The 14,025-nt window shown below is 37.7% G+C and overlaps 1 protein-coding gene across 1 annotated transcript in view; it reads right to left on the bottom strand.

The window, feature by feature from the left end:
* The window catches only part of EFHC2 (EF-hand domain containing 2), a 203,088-nt gene extending 189,409 nt beyond the window's left edge, over window positions 1–13,679 (bottom strand). The window contains 1 exon segment of the mRNA XM_060292248.1: window positions 13,552–13,679. Within this exon segment, the coding sequence (XP_060148231.1) occupies window positions 13,552–13,593 (42 nt within the window). The 5' untranslated portion in view covers window positions 13,594–13,679.
* Between the last annotated feature and the right edge of the window lie 346 nt (window positions 13,680–14,025).

Here is a 14,025-nt window from a genome sequence, read left to right as displayed (position 1 = left end):
TGAAGAAATCAAACAGGAAATAAAAAAATACCTAGAAACAAATTACAATGGAGACACGACTACCCAAAATCTATGTGATGCAGCAAAAGCAGTTCTAAGAGGGAAGTTTATAGCAATACAATCCTACCTTAAGAAACAGGAAACATCTCGAATAAACAACCTAACCTTGCACCTAAAGCAATTAGAGAAAGAAGAATAAAAAAACCCTAAGGTTAGCAGAAGGAAAGAAATCATAAAAATCAGATCAGAAATAAATGAAAAAGAAATGAAGGAAACAATAGCAAAGATCAATAAAACTAAAGCTGGTTCTTTGAGAAGATAAACAAAATTGATAAACCATTAGCCAGAGTCATCAAGAAAAAAAGGGAGAAGACTCAAATCAATAGAATTAGAAATGAAAAAGGAGAAGTAACAACTGACACTGCACAAATACAAAAGATCATGAGAGATTACTACAAGCAACTCTATGCCACTAAAATGGACAACCTGGGAGAAATGGACAAATTCTTAGAAATGCACAACCTGCCAAGACTGAATTAGGAAGAAATAAAAATATGAACAGACCAATCACAAGCACTGAAATTGAAACTGTGATTAAAAATCTTCCAACAAACAAAAGCCCAGGACCAGATGGCTTCACAGGCGCATTCTATCAAACATTTAGAGAATAGCTAAGACCTATCCTTCTCAAACTCTTCCAAAATACAGCAGAGGGAGGAACACTCCCAAATTCATTCTACGAGGCCACCATCACCCTGAGAGCAAAATGAGACAAGGATGTCACAAAGAAAGAAAACTACAGGCCAATATCACTGATGAACATAGATGCAAAAATCCTCATCAAAATACTAGCAAACAGAATCCAACAGCACATTAAAAGGATCATACACCATGATCAAGTGGGGTTTATTCCAGGAATGCAAGGATTCTTCAATATATGCAAGTCAATCAATGTGATACACCATATTAACAAATTGAAGGAGAAAAACCATATGATCATCTCAATAGATGCAGAGAAAGCTTTCGACAAAATTCAACACCCATTTATGATAAAAATCCTGCAGAAAGTAGGCATAGAGGGAACTTTCCTCAACATAATAAAGGCCATATATGAAAAACCCACAGCCAACATCATCCTCAATGGTGAAAAACTGAAAGCATTTCCACTAAGATCAGGAACAAGACAAGGTTGCCCACTCTCACCACTCGTATTCAACATAGTTTTGGAAGTTTTAGCCACAGCAATCAGAGAAGAAAAGGAAATAAAAGGAATCCAAATCAGAAAAGAAGTAAAGCTGTCACTCTTTGCAGATGACATGATACTATACATAGAGAATCCTAAACTTGCTACCAGAAAACTACTAGAGCTGATCAATGAGTTTGGTAAAATTGCAGGACACAAAATTAATGCACAGAAATCTCTGGCATTCCTATACACTAATGATGAAAAATCTGAAAGTGAAATCAAGAAAACACTCCCATTTACTATTGCAACAAAAAGAATAAAATATCTAGGAATAAACCTACCTAAGGAGACAAAAGACCTGTATGCAGAAAATTATAAGACACTGATGAACGAAATTAAAGATGATACAAATAGATGGATTGGTTTGGAAGAATCAACACTGTGAAAATGACTCTACTACCCAAAGCAATCTACAGATTCAATGCAATCCCTATCAAACTACCACTGGCATTTTTCACAGAACTAGAACAAAAAATTTCACAATTTGTATGGAAACACAAAAGACCCTGAATAGCCAAAGCAATCTTGAGAACGAAAAATGGAGCTGGAGGAATCAGGCTCCCTGACTTCAGACTATACTACAAAGCTACAGTAATCAAGACAGTATGGTACTGGCACAAAAACAGGAATATAGATCAATGGAACAGGATAGAAAGCCCAGAGATAAACCCACACACCTATGGTCACCTTATCTTTGATAAAGGAGGCAGGAATGTACAGTGGAGAAAGGACAGCCTCTTCAATAAGTGGTGCTGGGAAAACTGGACAGGTACATGTAAAAGTATGAAATTAGAACACTCGCTAACACCATACACAAAAATAAACTCAAAATGGATTAAAGACCTAAATGTAAGGCCAGACACTATCAAACTCTTAGAGGAAAACATAGGCAGAACACTCTATGACATAAATCACAGCAAGATCCTTTTTGACCCACTTCCTAGAGAAATGGAAATAAAAACAAAAATAAACAAATGGGACCTAATGAAACTTCAAAGCTTTTGCACAGCAAAGGAAACCATAAACAAGATCAAATACAACCCTCAGAATGGGAGAAAATATTTGCAAATGAAGCAACTGACAAAGGATTAATCTCCAAAATTTATAAGCAGCTCAATAACAAAAAAACAAACAACCCAATCCAAAAATGGGCAGAAGACCTAAATAGACATTTCTCCAATGAAGGTATACAGACTGCCAACAAACACATGAAAGAATGCTCAACATCATTAATCATTAGAGAAATGCAAATCAAAACTACAATGAGATATCATCTCACACCAGTCAGAATGGCCATCATCAAAAAATCTAGAAAGAATAAATGCTGGAGAGGGTGTGGAGAAAAGGGAACCCTCTTGCACTGTTGGTGGGAATGTAAATTGATACAGCCACTGTGGAGAACAGTATGGAGGTTCCTTAAAGAACTACAAGTAGCACTACCATATGACCCAGCAATCCCACTACAGGGCATATACCCTGAGAAAACCATAATGCAAAAGGAATCACGTACCAAAATATTCATTGCAGCTCTATTTACAATAGTCCGGAGATGGAAACAAGCTAAGTGTCCATCATTGGATGAATGGATAAAGAAGATGTGGCACATATATACAATGGAATATTACTCAGCCATAAAAAGAAACGAAATTGAGCTATTTGTAATGAGGTGGATAGACCTAGAGTCTGTCATACAGAGTGAAGTAAGTCAGAAAGAGAAAGAGAAATACCATATGCTAACACATATATATGGAATTTAAGAAAAAAAATGTCATGAAGAACCTAGGGGAAAGACAGGAATAAAGACACAGACCTACTAGAGAATGGACTTGAGGATATGGGGAGGGGGAAGGGTAAGCTGTGACAAAGCGAGAGAGAGGCATGGACATATATACACTACCAAACGTAAGGTAGATAGCTAGTGGGAAGCAGCCGCATAGCACAGGGAGATCAGCTCGGTGCTTTGCGATCACCTGGAGGGGTGGGATAGGGAGGTTGGGAGGGAGGGAGTCGCAAAAGGTAAGAGATATGGGAACATATGTATATGTATAACTGATTCATTTTGTTATACAGCAGAAACTAACACACCATTGTAAAGCAATTATACTCCAATAAAGATGTAAAAAATAAATAAATAAAGTAAATTAAAAAAAAAATGTCCACCATCCGGCAAATGTGGGACCAAAAAAAAAAAAACACTAAAAAGTTTTAAAGAAAGGTATGCTAAGTCTGAGGAGAGCATCTAGACTCACAGGTTTGAGTCTCCGGCTGGTGTGGCAAACAAAGTTTCCTGGTTCCCAGCAGCCATTAATTGCTCCCTTTTCTCTTTCCCAGCTCCAAAAATAGATGGTGAAAAATCAAGCTCCCAATGTCCCTTGTAGCAAAGGATAGCCATGTGACTTAAGTTTAGTCAATAAGATGTAGGGCAGAAACCTAATGGGGGACTGAGAAACATTTTGTTTTCTGATATAAGAGCCTTCCCCCACCCCTCCTTCCTGCTTGTCTTGAACACCATTGTAAGAAGTTGTGATGTCCGGAACTGAGGCAACCATCTTGCAACCATGAGGTCACAAGCCTAAGAAAGTAAAGCCAACATTCTGAAGATGGCAAAATGGAGAGAGAAAAAGAATCTGAGTGTCCTAAGTGACATAGCTATAAAGTTCAGGACAGAATACAAAAATGACCAAAGTTAGGTGTTTGATCCCTGAATAGGCAAAGTGACTCTAATTTCTGAAATACAAATTAACATGTAGGAATAGCAATGGAGTTTTATGTCATTTCCAAAGTTATGAATAGCAGCTTCAAGAAGTGGCCCAGGGCTTCTCTGGTGGCGCAGTGGTTGGGAGTCCGCCTGCCGATGCAGGGGACACGGGTTCATGCCCCGGTCCGGGAAGATCCCACATGCTGCAGAGTGACTGGGCCCGTGAGCCATGGCCGCTGAGCCTGCATGTCCAGAGCCTGTGCTCCTCAACGGGAGAGGCCACAACAGTGAGAGGCCCGCGTACTGCCAAAAAAAAAAAAAAAAAAAAAAAAAAAAAAAGTGACCCAGTCTTAAATCATGTGATTTCAAGGACATTTCAATAGTTACCAGGAACAAGTAACAGAAAACTAAATCAAAACCATCCTGTGATCTGGCACAGTAAACACCTATTGTTTGTCCAGCAATTCCCCACCACCAACTCCTTTCTTTGGCTATTTATTTTTTTAACAGTTTCACTGAGGTATAATTTATATGTCATATGGTAGTTCTAATTTTAGTTTTTTTGAGGAACCTCCATACTGTTTTCCATAGTGGCTTACATTCCCACCAAGAGTGTACAAAGGGTTCCCTTTTCTCCATATCCTTGCCAACATTTGTTACTTGTGTTCTATTTGATTATAGCATTCTAAGAGGTGTGAGGTGATATCTCATTGTAGTTTTGATTTGCATTTCTCTGATGATCAGCAATGTTGAGCATATTTTTCATGTGCCTGTTGGCCATCTGTATGTCTTCTTTGGAAAAATGTCTATTTATGTCTATTCTGCCCATTTTTAAATTGGGTTATTTGTTTTTTTGATATTGAGTTACACGAGCTGTTTATATATTTTGGATATTAGTCCCTTAACTGAGTATAGAGCCAAAGAAAATGAAAACACTAATTCAAAAAGATACATGCACCCTAATGTTCATAGCAGCATTATTTACAATAGTCAAGATGCAGAAGCAAACTGTGTCTATCATAAATTTCAATCATTTAAAATATACAATACAAAGGAGTTTACTATGATTACAAATTGCACAATCTTCGCCATAATCTAATTTCAGAACACTTTCATCATCCCAAAAAGAAACCCCATACCCATTAGCAGTTGCTCCCCACTTCCTCCCTTCCCCCACACAGGTCTAGGCAACGATTAATCTTTCTGTCACTATAGATTTGCCTATTCTGTACATTTCACATAAATGGGATCATACAATATATAGTCTTTTGCATATTGCTTGTGGTATAATGTTTTTGAGGTTCATCTATGTTGTGGTATGTATCAATATTTCATTCCTTGTTCTGGCCAAATAATATTCCATTGTATTGATATACCACATTTTGTTTATCCATTCACCAGCTGATGGACATTTGGGTTGTTTCTACTTTTTGGCTATCATGAATAATGCTGTTATGAACATTCATGTACACATTTTTTGTGGACATATGTTTTCTTTTCTCTTGGGTCTATACCTAGGAGTGCTGTATCATATAGTAACTCTATGTTTAAACTTTCATGGAACTGCAGACTTTTCCATAGCAGCAGCACTATTATACATTCCTACCAGCAACATAAGAGGGTTTCAATTACTACACATCCTTGGCAACACTTGGTATTGTCTGTTTTGTTATAGCCATTCTAGTGAGTGTGAAGTAATATCTCATTGTGGTTTTAATTTCCATCTCTCTAATGACTAATGATATTGAGCATCTTTTCATGTGTTTATTGGATATTTGAGCGTCTTTGGAGTAATGTCTACTCAGATCTTTTGCCCATTTTTAACTGGATTATTTATCTCTTTATTGTTGAGTTTTTAGAGTTCTTTATATATACTGGATATAAATCCCTCATCATATATATGCTTTGCAACTATTTTCTCCCTGTAAAATAACTGTAGTTGCCTTTTCAGTTTTTTGATGGTTTCTTCTGAAGCACAACTTTGGCTATTTATTTCAGCATTATTTATAATAGCAAAAGCCTGGAAATAATACAACTATACATCAAGAGGGGATGAGTTAAACAAACTATGGTATGTCCACACAATGGAGTACTATGTAGCTACAAACGGAATACACATTCCAATGGAATGAGTATAGCTCTGCATACGACTATTAAGAAATCTCCAAGATATACCTGTTAAAACGAAAAATGGAAGGTGCAAGAGAATACGTAGAGTATGCTATCATTTATTTAATAAGAGGCCATGTAAATATAGTTAAGAATTTGCTATTTTAAAAAACAAAAACAAAAAAGGAAGGATAACCCAAGCTAAATAGTTTTTTTTTTAATGTTACTTCTAGAGTGAGTGAGGGAGGGAACAAGACTGAAGGGACAGGGAGAAAAGCTAGGACTTGTCTGAATGCACCTCACTTTGTAAATTTGACTTTGAAACCACAGAAATGTTTTACTTTTACATTATAATAAAAAAAAAATTTAAGTTAAAACTGAAAAGCAACAATCAACCTAACTGGGTACTGAGTTGGTGACTTAACCATACTTAAATGAAATTAAAACCCAATAATTTGACCATACATTCCTAGGGGGATAAATCCTAAAAACAGTAAGAAATACAAAGAAATCTTAACCTATTTTCAAAACTCAAATTGTTAATAATAACATTATTATTACTCAAAAACTATTATATGGATATATATTTTTATTTATGGTAGGATAAAGCAAGTAATGTCCTTATGAATCAAGATTTCAATGTAAGTAAAAGATAAATAATCAAAGAAGTTAAATAAAATTCCTATAATCCTTACTTAGCATTTCAAATATCAGTGTGGATTCATGTGGTATTTTATCTTTAAAAATGTATACATATTTTCTAGCCTTGTTTTAAGAGAATGAAAATTCAAGCCATAGACTGGGAGAAAATATTTGTAAACCACATATCCAACAACGGACTTGTATCCGGAATATATAAAGAACTCTCAAAACTCAACAGTAAGGAAACAACTCAATTAAAGATGGGCAAAAGACACAAACACACATTTCACCAAAGAGGATATACGGATGGCAAATAAGCACATGAAAAGATGTTCAACATCATTCCTAAGCCATTAGGGAAATAAAAGTTTAAATCAGGATGAGTTACCACTATACACCTATGAGATTGGCTAGAATCCAAACACTGCCCATGCCAAATGCTCTCGAGAATCCGGAAGAACAGGAACTCTCATTTGTTGCTGGTGAGAACGCAAAATGGTACAGCCACTTTGGAAGACTGTTCAGCAATTTCTTATAAAATTAAACATACACCTATGGCCAGTTCCAAATTTACATGAAAATCAAGGATCCTGCCATTCATAGGAAAGCAGTGAGCATTTTGCTGCAGTTTTCAACTTCTCACATATATAAGCAAAGCTTTCCTTGTTTAACAAGTATCAAGAGAAAGGTGAGAAATCTTCTCATTTCGGTTGAAAATGAAATCTGTGAGTGCTTATCTCAAATTTGACTCAGAATTACGTGTCTATGTGGCAAAATACAAGCATCGGTTTCACACTGAAGAGCTAATTTTTATTCTTTAGTTTAAAAAATCATATTCTTGTGTATATAGGTCTACAAGGAGATTAAGATTATAATGATTCTATAACTGCCTATATTTGAGCCTGATCATGCCAGTCAGTAAAAAAACCTTAATTTTTAGGTCTCACATAAAATTGTGTCTTAGGCTCTATTTTTATTCATATTGCTTTGTCAATATGATTTTAGTAGCTTTGCTTATTTAACACTGTCTATATTTTCATGTTTAAACAGCATTAATTAAAATGAATTTATAACCTTAATTTAAATTAAATCAACTGAACCTACTTTTTGAAAAAGTAAATCCCACCTTGGATTAAAACAGTTATTTAACAGAAATGTATGATGCTGCCTTATGAATTTTTTTAATGTATGAAAAGGAAACAAAGGAAAGCTAAGCTTAACTACCTGTTTGTTTCTCAAGAAAACCTGGCTAAAAGTCATTTTTTGTTTTAAATAAGGGAGAAAACTACTCTTGCTCATACCATTATACCACATTTCATACCTTACGGCACCCTCTACAGTAGAAACTCTGAGAGGATTTTTAGGCCTACTTGAATAAGGAGAAAAGAGGAGAAATCAAGTAGGAAATTTTACAATACAACAAGAAAGAAACCCTTGACATTTCCCCTAGTACACTCCCACTGGTGTTAGAGTTGAGATCCCTTGTGAGAAAAGGAAACCACACAGACTAGGTTAATTAATTTGCTGAAATCAACAAATCCACAGAAAACTATTACTCTTTACTCAAAAAGACAATTATTATTGGATCACTACATCTACAACTCATGGATCATGCTAAGGTACCATGGGCTATAGAAATCATCTTTATGCAGGAGTTCTCCAAGACCTGAAAATCATTTCAAAGGTTCCTCTGGGGTAAAAAGATTGTGGGATGATGAAAATATGTTGGAACTAGTTAGATAGAGGTGACAGTTGCAAAACACTGTGAATGTACTAAATGCCACTGAATTGTACACTTTGAAATGGTTAATGGTTTACTTTATGTTATGTGAATTGTACCTTAATAAAAAACAAAAAAACACTGAGAAAGGCTGACTAGGATCAGTTGAGACTTCCTGAAGGGTAAGAGACTAGATTTGGCCTTGAAGGATGTTGAAGATCAGAATTTAAATCAGAGGCAAGAACTGGTGGAGATGGCTCTAACGAGAGTGTTTTTCAAACGCTGACTGCCACAATAACAAACAGATTTTAGCGCAACCCAGTTCACGTACACACATGACAGAAACAAAAGTTCATGAAACAATACTTACTCTTCCCAAGCATAATACACTGATTCTTTTATTCTATTCTACCGTATTCTGTTTATTTTTTTTTTTCCTTTTTCTTTTTCCTAAATCCTGGTCATGATTCATTAAATTGATCTCACAAAATGAGTGACAAACTCTAATGGCCTGGGGTCTCAGGTTAAGGGCTTTGGACCTGATGCAGGTTATTTTAAGGCCATGGAATTGACCACTAAGAACATAGTCAGGAATCTGCCGGCAGAATTTTAGGCTGGAAAACCCTCTACCTTGTGAATAAAGTGATTGTTTTACGATTGTATTTGTCACTGAGCTAAACTTAGATTGGCTTAGCTAACACCACACAATGAAATCAATATGTGTACTATGTAGTACTCATAGTTTTTCTCTCTCAGTTGTTTATCATTTAAATTGCTGGTAAATTTCCCAAAGAGTGATTTTTCCTACATTAATATATAGGCTTATAGTAATCTAGATAAAAATAAATTTCAAGGTATTTCTGTAAGAGAGACAGTTTCTAAATATGTTTTATTTTACTGTTGTGAATTCAAAAAATTTCTTTTTCTTCTTAAGGAAACAGTTGCTTCACTATAAGTTAGAGGATGGACTATTTACGACAAACCCTCCTAAGATGGTGGCGAGGTAGCTTCATAAAAAACAGAAAGTGTGCTCCTCATTATTCATTAGAGACATTCAGGATCAGCTACACAACCATCTGTCTAAAATGCTGTAGAAAGGATTTTCAGCTTTGGCTGGAAGTGTCCCTTTTAACTTTAATATCCTATCATTCTTGACAATATGCCTGAGATTCTCTTAGCTCAATACAAATCCAGCATGTAAATTCTTGGAAAAAAGATACTTCGGGTCTGGAATTGTGATCTTTCCCTAAGGTTTGCAATTAATTCACATCAGAATAATTTTAACGTCATCAGTGATACAAATGCTTATATTTTAGAAAGCACAATACTTCTTGTATTTCAGATATAGAAGGAGAGGTTGCACATCACCTAGCTGTGGACAGAAACCAATCTATCGCTCCTGACTGACTACCAGCAGCTAATTAAGGGGGGGAGCAAGTTCTTTTTTTAATTTCTAAGAAAAAGTGTAAAAGTTAGTTAGCTTGTGTTATAATTTTAAACCCAAACAGCCAGTAATTATGCTATCTCCAGGAGGCCAAGGTTTTTCTCTCAATAATTTAATTAAGCAGACAAAGCTCTGTAATAGGCAGGAGGGAGGTGGGGATAGAAAGGCCAGATTTGGCTTTACTGACTCTCTGACCATTCTGTGCCAGAGAACATCCAATCTTTTAACTAAGTGCAAGGTTTTAAAAATATCAATTTTTTGGCAACACATAGCACCTTTAACCCCAAGGCTAGTGTAACAATTTTTTTAATGCAGCCACCTGCTTTGGGCACATACTAGGACACTCAGTATATAAATACTGATTTGTTGAATGACAGCCCAAGGTATCTAATAAGTATACTGTCATTCTCTAGTTCTCACACACACACACCCTCCTATTGGTCTGAGGCATGAAGTAAATAAATATTTTTTTAAATACACTCACAAGTCTAGAAGCAGACCCACACATATTTTGGATACTTGACTTATGACAAAAGTAGCTCTGCGGAGAAGTGGAGAAAAGGTGGCCATTTCTAAAAAACGTATTAAGGACAACAGAACCCAAATGGAGTTGCTTATGCTAAGCCCCATGTTACCAATCTGAAATTCAACTTAGTTACAGTTTCAGCTCTCCCAGAAATAGAATCTTAAACCAATCAACCATGAGTCTCCTAATCAGCATTAGTTAGGTAATCTGCCTGAGAAACCCCTGCCATTCCCTATAAGGAAAGTAACCTTACAATAACCAATCCGATTTTTTGCCTAGTACAACTTCCCTACAAAATCTCTTGCCTTGTATAGCTCTTCAGAGCTCCTTTCCATCTGCCTGATTCATTAATCACTGAATAAAGCCAGTAAAGCTCTTCAAAATTTACTCAGAATTGTGTTCTTTAACAAATGGCTCTGGGTTAACTGAATATCCACATGGGGAAAAATACAACCTGACCCCTCTACCTCTTTTCATACACACACACGAAAATGTATTCTAGTTAGATTATAGGTCTAAACATGAAAGGTAAAAACAACGAAATTTCCAGATGACACAGGAAAATATCATCATGACTTGGTGTAAGGAACTATTTCTTAAATAGGAAACCAAAAGCACTAATTTAAAGGAAAAATTCTTCATCAAAAACATCATTAAGAGAGTAAAAAGGCCAACCACAGACTAAAAGACACTTATAACACAAATATCTGACAAAGGAGTCATATCCAAAATCTATGTAGAACTCCTACAAATCACTAAGAAAAGGGCAGGCAACCCACCAGAGATTAGACAAACGACAAATAGACACCACACAAAAGACAATATCCAAATGACCAATAAATGTGTGAAATGTGGTCAATTTCGTTAGGAATCAGAGAATTGTGGATTAAAACGACAGAGTCACACTACGCCCACTGACCAAAACAACTAAAATTTAAGAGACTAACAATATCAAGTGTTAGAAAGGCTATGGAGCAACAGGAACATAAAATGCTGGTGGGAATTTAAATTGGGATAAGCGCTGTGACAGCATCCACCAAAGCTGAACATAAGAATGCCATTTGAAAAATTTAAAAAATATATTAAAAAAAGAACTTTACTAAAAACAAAAAAAAAGAATACCATTTGATCTGGCAGTTGTACTGAGAGACATGAACAGGAATAGTCCCAGCAAAGTATTCTTAATAACCCCAAACAAACCAAATCTCTATCAAGAGTAAAATGTGTATATAAATGATGTCATACTCATACAGTGGAATACTCTAGAGCAATGAAAACATACAAACTATCTCTAAAGACAGCCACATGAACAAATCCCACAAACAATGTTGAGCTTAAAAAAAAAAAAAAAGCCAGTCACAAAAGAATAAAAACCGGACATTTGCACTGACAGAAATTTCAAAAGCAAGCCAAACCGAACTATAGTGGTAGCAGCCAGGAGAGGGGTTGCCTTTGGAGAATAGAGAAGGGGTAAAGACCAGAAAGGGTCATAGGTAGGGTTGCCATGTAAAATACAAGCTGCTCAGTTAAATTTGAATTTCAGATAAACAACAAAGAATCTTTTAATATATGTAGATCCCATGCAATATTTGGGACATGTATTTTTACTTGGTAAATCCGGCAACCCTAGTCAACGTTGATGCTTTGGGAGTCCTGGTAATATTTTCTATTTTGATGTTCATTCTGTGATCATCCATTGTGCACTTTTCTGTATATGTGTTATACTTCACAAATTTTTAAAAAAGCAAAAGTACACTCAGTGCAGCCTTGCAGATTTTAAAATATCTCATTCAACCACTGTTCTTCCTTCCCACCCTTAGTCACTGCATGTGAGAGCTGTGGATCTGAAGTGTTGCTAGGCCCAAAGCTGTGGGATCTACGTTCAATTTTGATTACAATTACTTTTACACAGCATGCTTCTTTACTTCTGGAATCTTTTTTCATGCCCTGCCTTTCAGGGGTCTTACTTAATTTGTGTGACTGGCTTAATCTTACCAAAGGGCAACGTTAGGTTGGAAGGCCAGCCTCTACACGTCAGCCAAGAAATGCACAAACCAGTGGTCAAGAAACAAGTTGAACTGGCCAGCTAACCTGTGGGGGTCAGAGTGCAGTGGCCTGAAGCTATAAAGATAAGTGGTACTTTAGGGCCAACAACTTGGATGCAGACACTGTTCAGGATCCAGAAAGTCGAATGCTTCAATCTGCTGCCTGCTTTCTAAACTTAACAGAGGTTTACACAAATACCTTGAGTGGCTCCAGCAAGTTCCCTCCCATCAGTGTAGTACTTACCTACTTCCTACAGACACAACTGGAAAACCCAAGTAAAGAGTAGTGACCAGTGCAAACAAAAACCTGAATCATTTTCCTGCTGTGGTTTAAATAAGATGCTATTTACTGGCAAAAGTTCTTGCATGCTCAGGGTTTTTAATGTTGTTGTGTTGTGTCGTTTGGTACTTTCATCTTGTTTCGAAATGAGCCATTCCCAATTCTAAATGAAGAAAGAACTCCAACTTTGGATCCTTCACTATAAAGTTTAGGATAAACTTTATAGGCAGGTGGAACCCTTATCTGCCCCCTACCAGCCTTGAGAGTGCCAGGTTTCTTCACTCTAATAGCAAACTCTTTCACAAAGGGTATTAAGGATCGTGATTAGGCTCCTGGGCTGTGGAGACTGGTTGCCTGGAGGGAACCCAGCTTCACCACTGAGATTGAGTAGCTCTGGCCAGTGAGTGACTGACTCATCACTCTGTGCCTCAGTTTCCTCCACTGAAAAATGGGAATTAAAAATAGTAGCTAATACAAAGGGCTGTTGGGAACATCTAATGCTGTGTAAGGTGATTAAAGCACAGCTCCTGGCACACCTTCAACGCTCAACGATGATTATCATCATCAACCTACCATCGGCTACCTTCGAGGGTCCTAACACCTATAAGGACTCTACTTCTGTATCTAACGTAGGAAAAGTATCCAGATGCAGTTGGGGAGAGGGGGAAGGGGAGGTAGAGAGTAAGGGTTCCACCAGCCTACAAATTTTGGTCCAAGCTGCGCCCCGTCCACAGAAGGCGAAGCAGCGTCACGAGGCCTCCAGTAGGGGCCGGGGGAGTGTCCACACCTGGACCCCAGACTGCGGCCGGGACCTCTGACCTCGGGCGCCCTCACTACTCACGTTGCGGTTGAAGCTGTGGCCCGGCAGCAGCGGCAGCGCCATGGCTCTGAGCGTCCGAGGGTCAAGGGGCCGAGAAGAGGGGCCGGCAGGCAGCTGCCACCCTGCAGCCGCGCTGTTTGACCCCCGACCCCACGTTACCTAGAGACCGAAATAGGTGTCACGAAAGGAGAAGGGGCTTCGACAGGCCGGGAGCTCGGGGCGGGGCCGGGGCGGGGCTAGGGGAAAAGCTCCCCGCCCGCACCTCCCCCCGCCCACCCCACCCACTCAGCCGGGTACGGGTCTCCCGAGGCTTTTCTCTCTACACACATTGTGCAAACACAAAGGCTGACGACCGCACCATTCCCCGCCCCCGGGGCTCGCTGGTTTAACCCTTGGATAGGGCTCAAAGCCTTTCATGTACTGAAGCTCCTCTGTTGCTTGCACATTTCTTGCCATTTGGTTATTAAATTTAGTTCAAACACACAGAAAAGTGCA

Source organism: Globicephala melas, chromosome X (assembly GCF_963455315.2).
Source record: "Globicephala melas chromosome X, mGloMel1.2, whole genome shotgun sequence".
In the NCBI taxonomy this organism is placed as follows: Eukaryota; Metazoa; Chordata; class Mammalia; order Artiodactyla; family Delphinidae; genus Globicephala; species Globicephala melas.
Note: the sequence above shows the minus strand (reverse complement) of the source record. Positions and strands in the feature narration are given on the sequence as shown.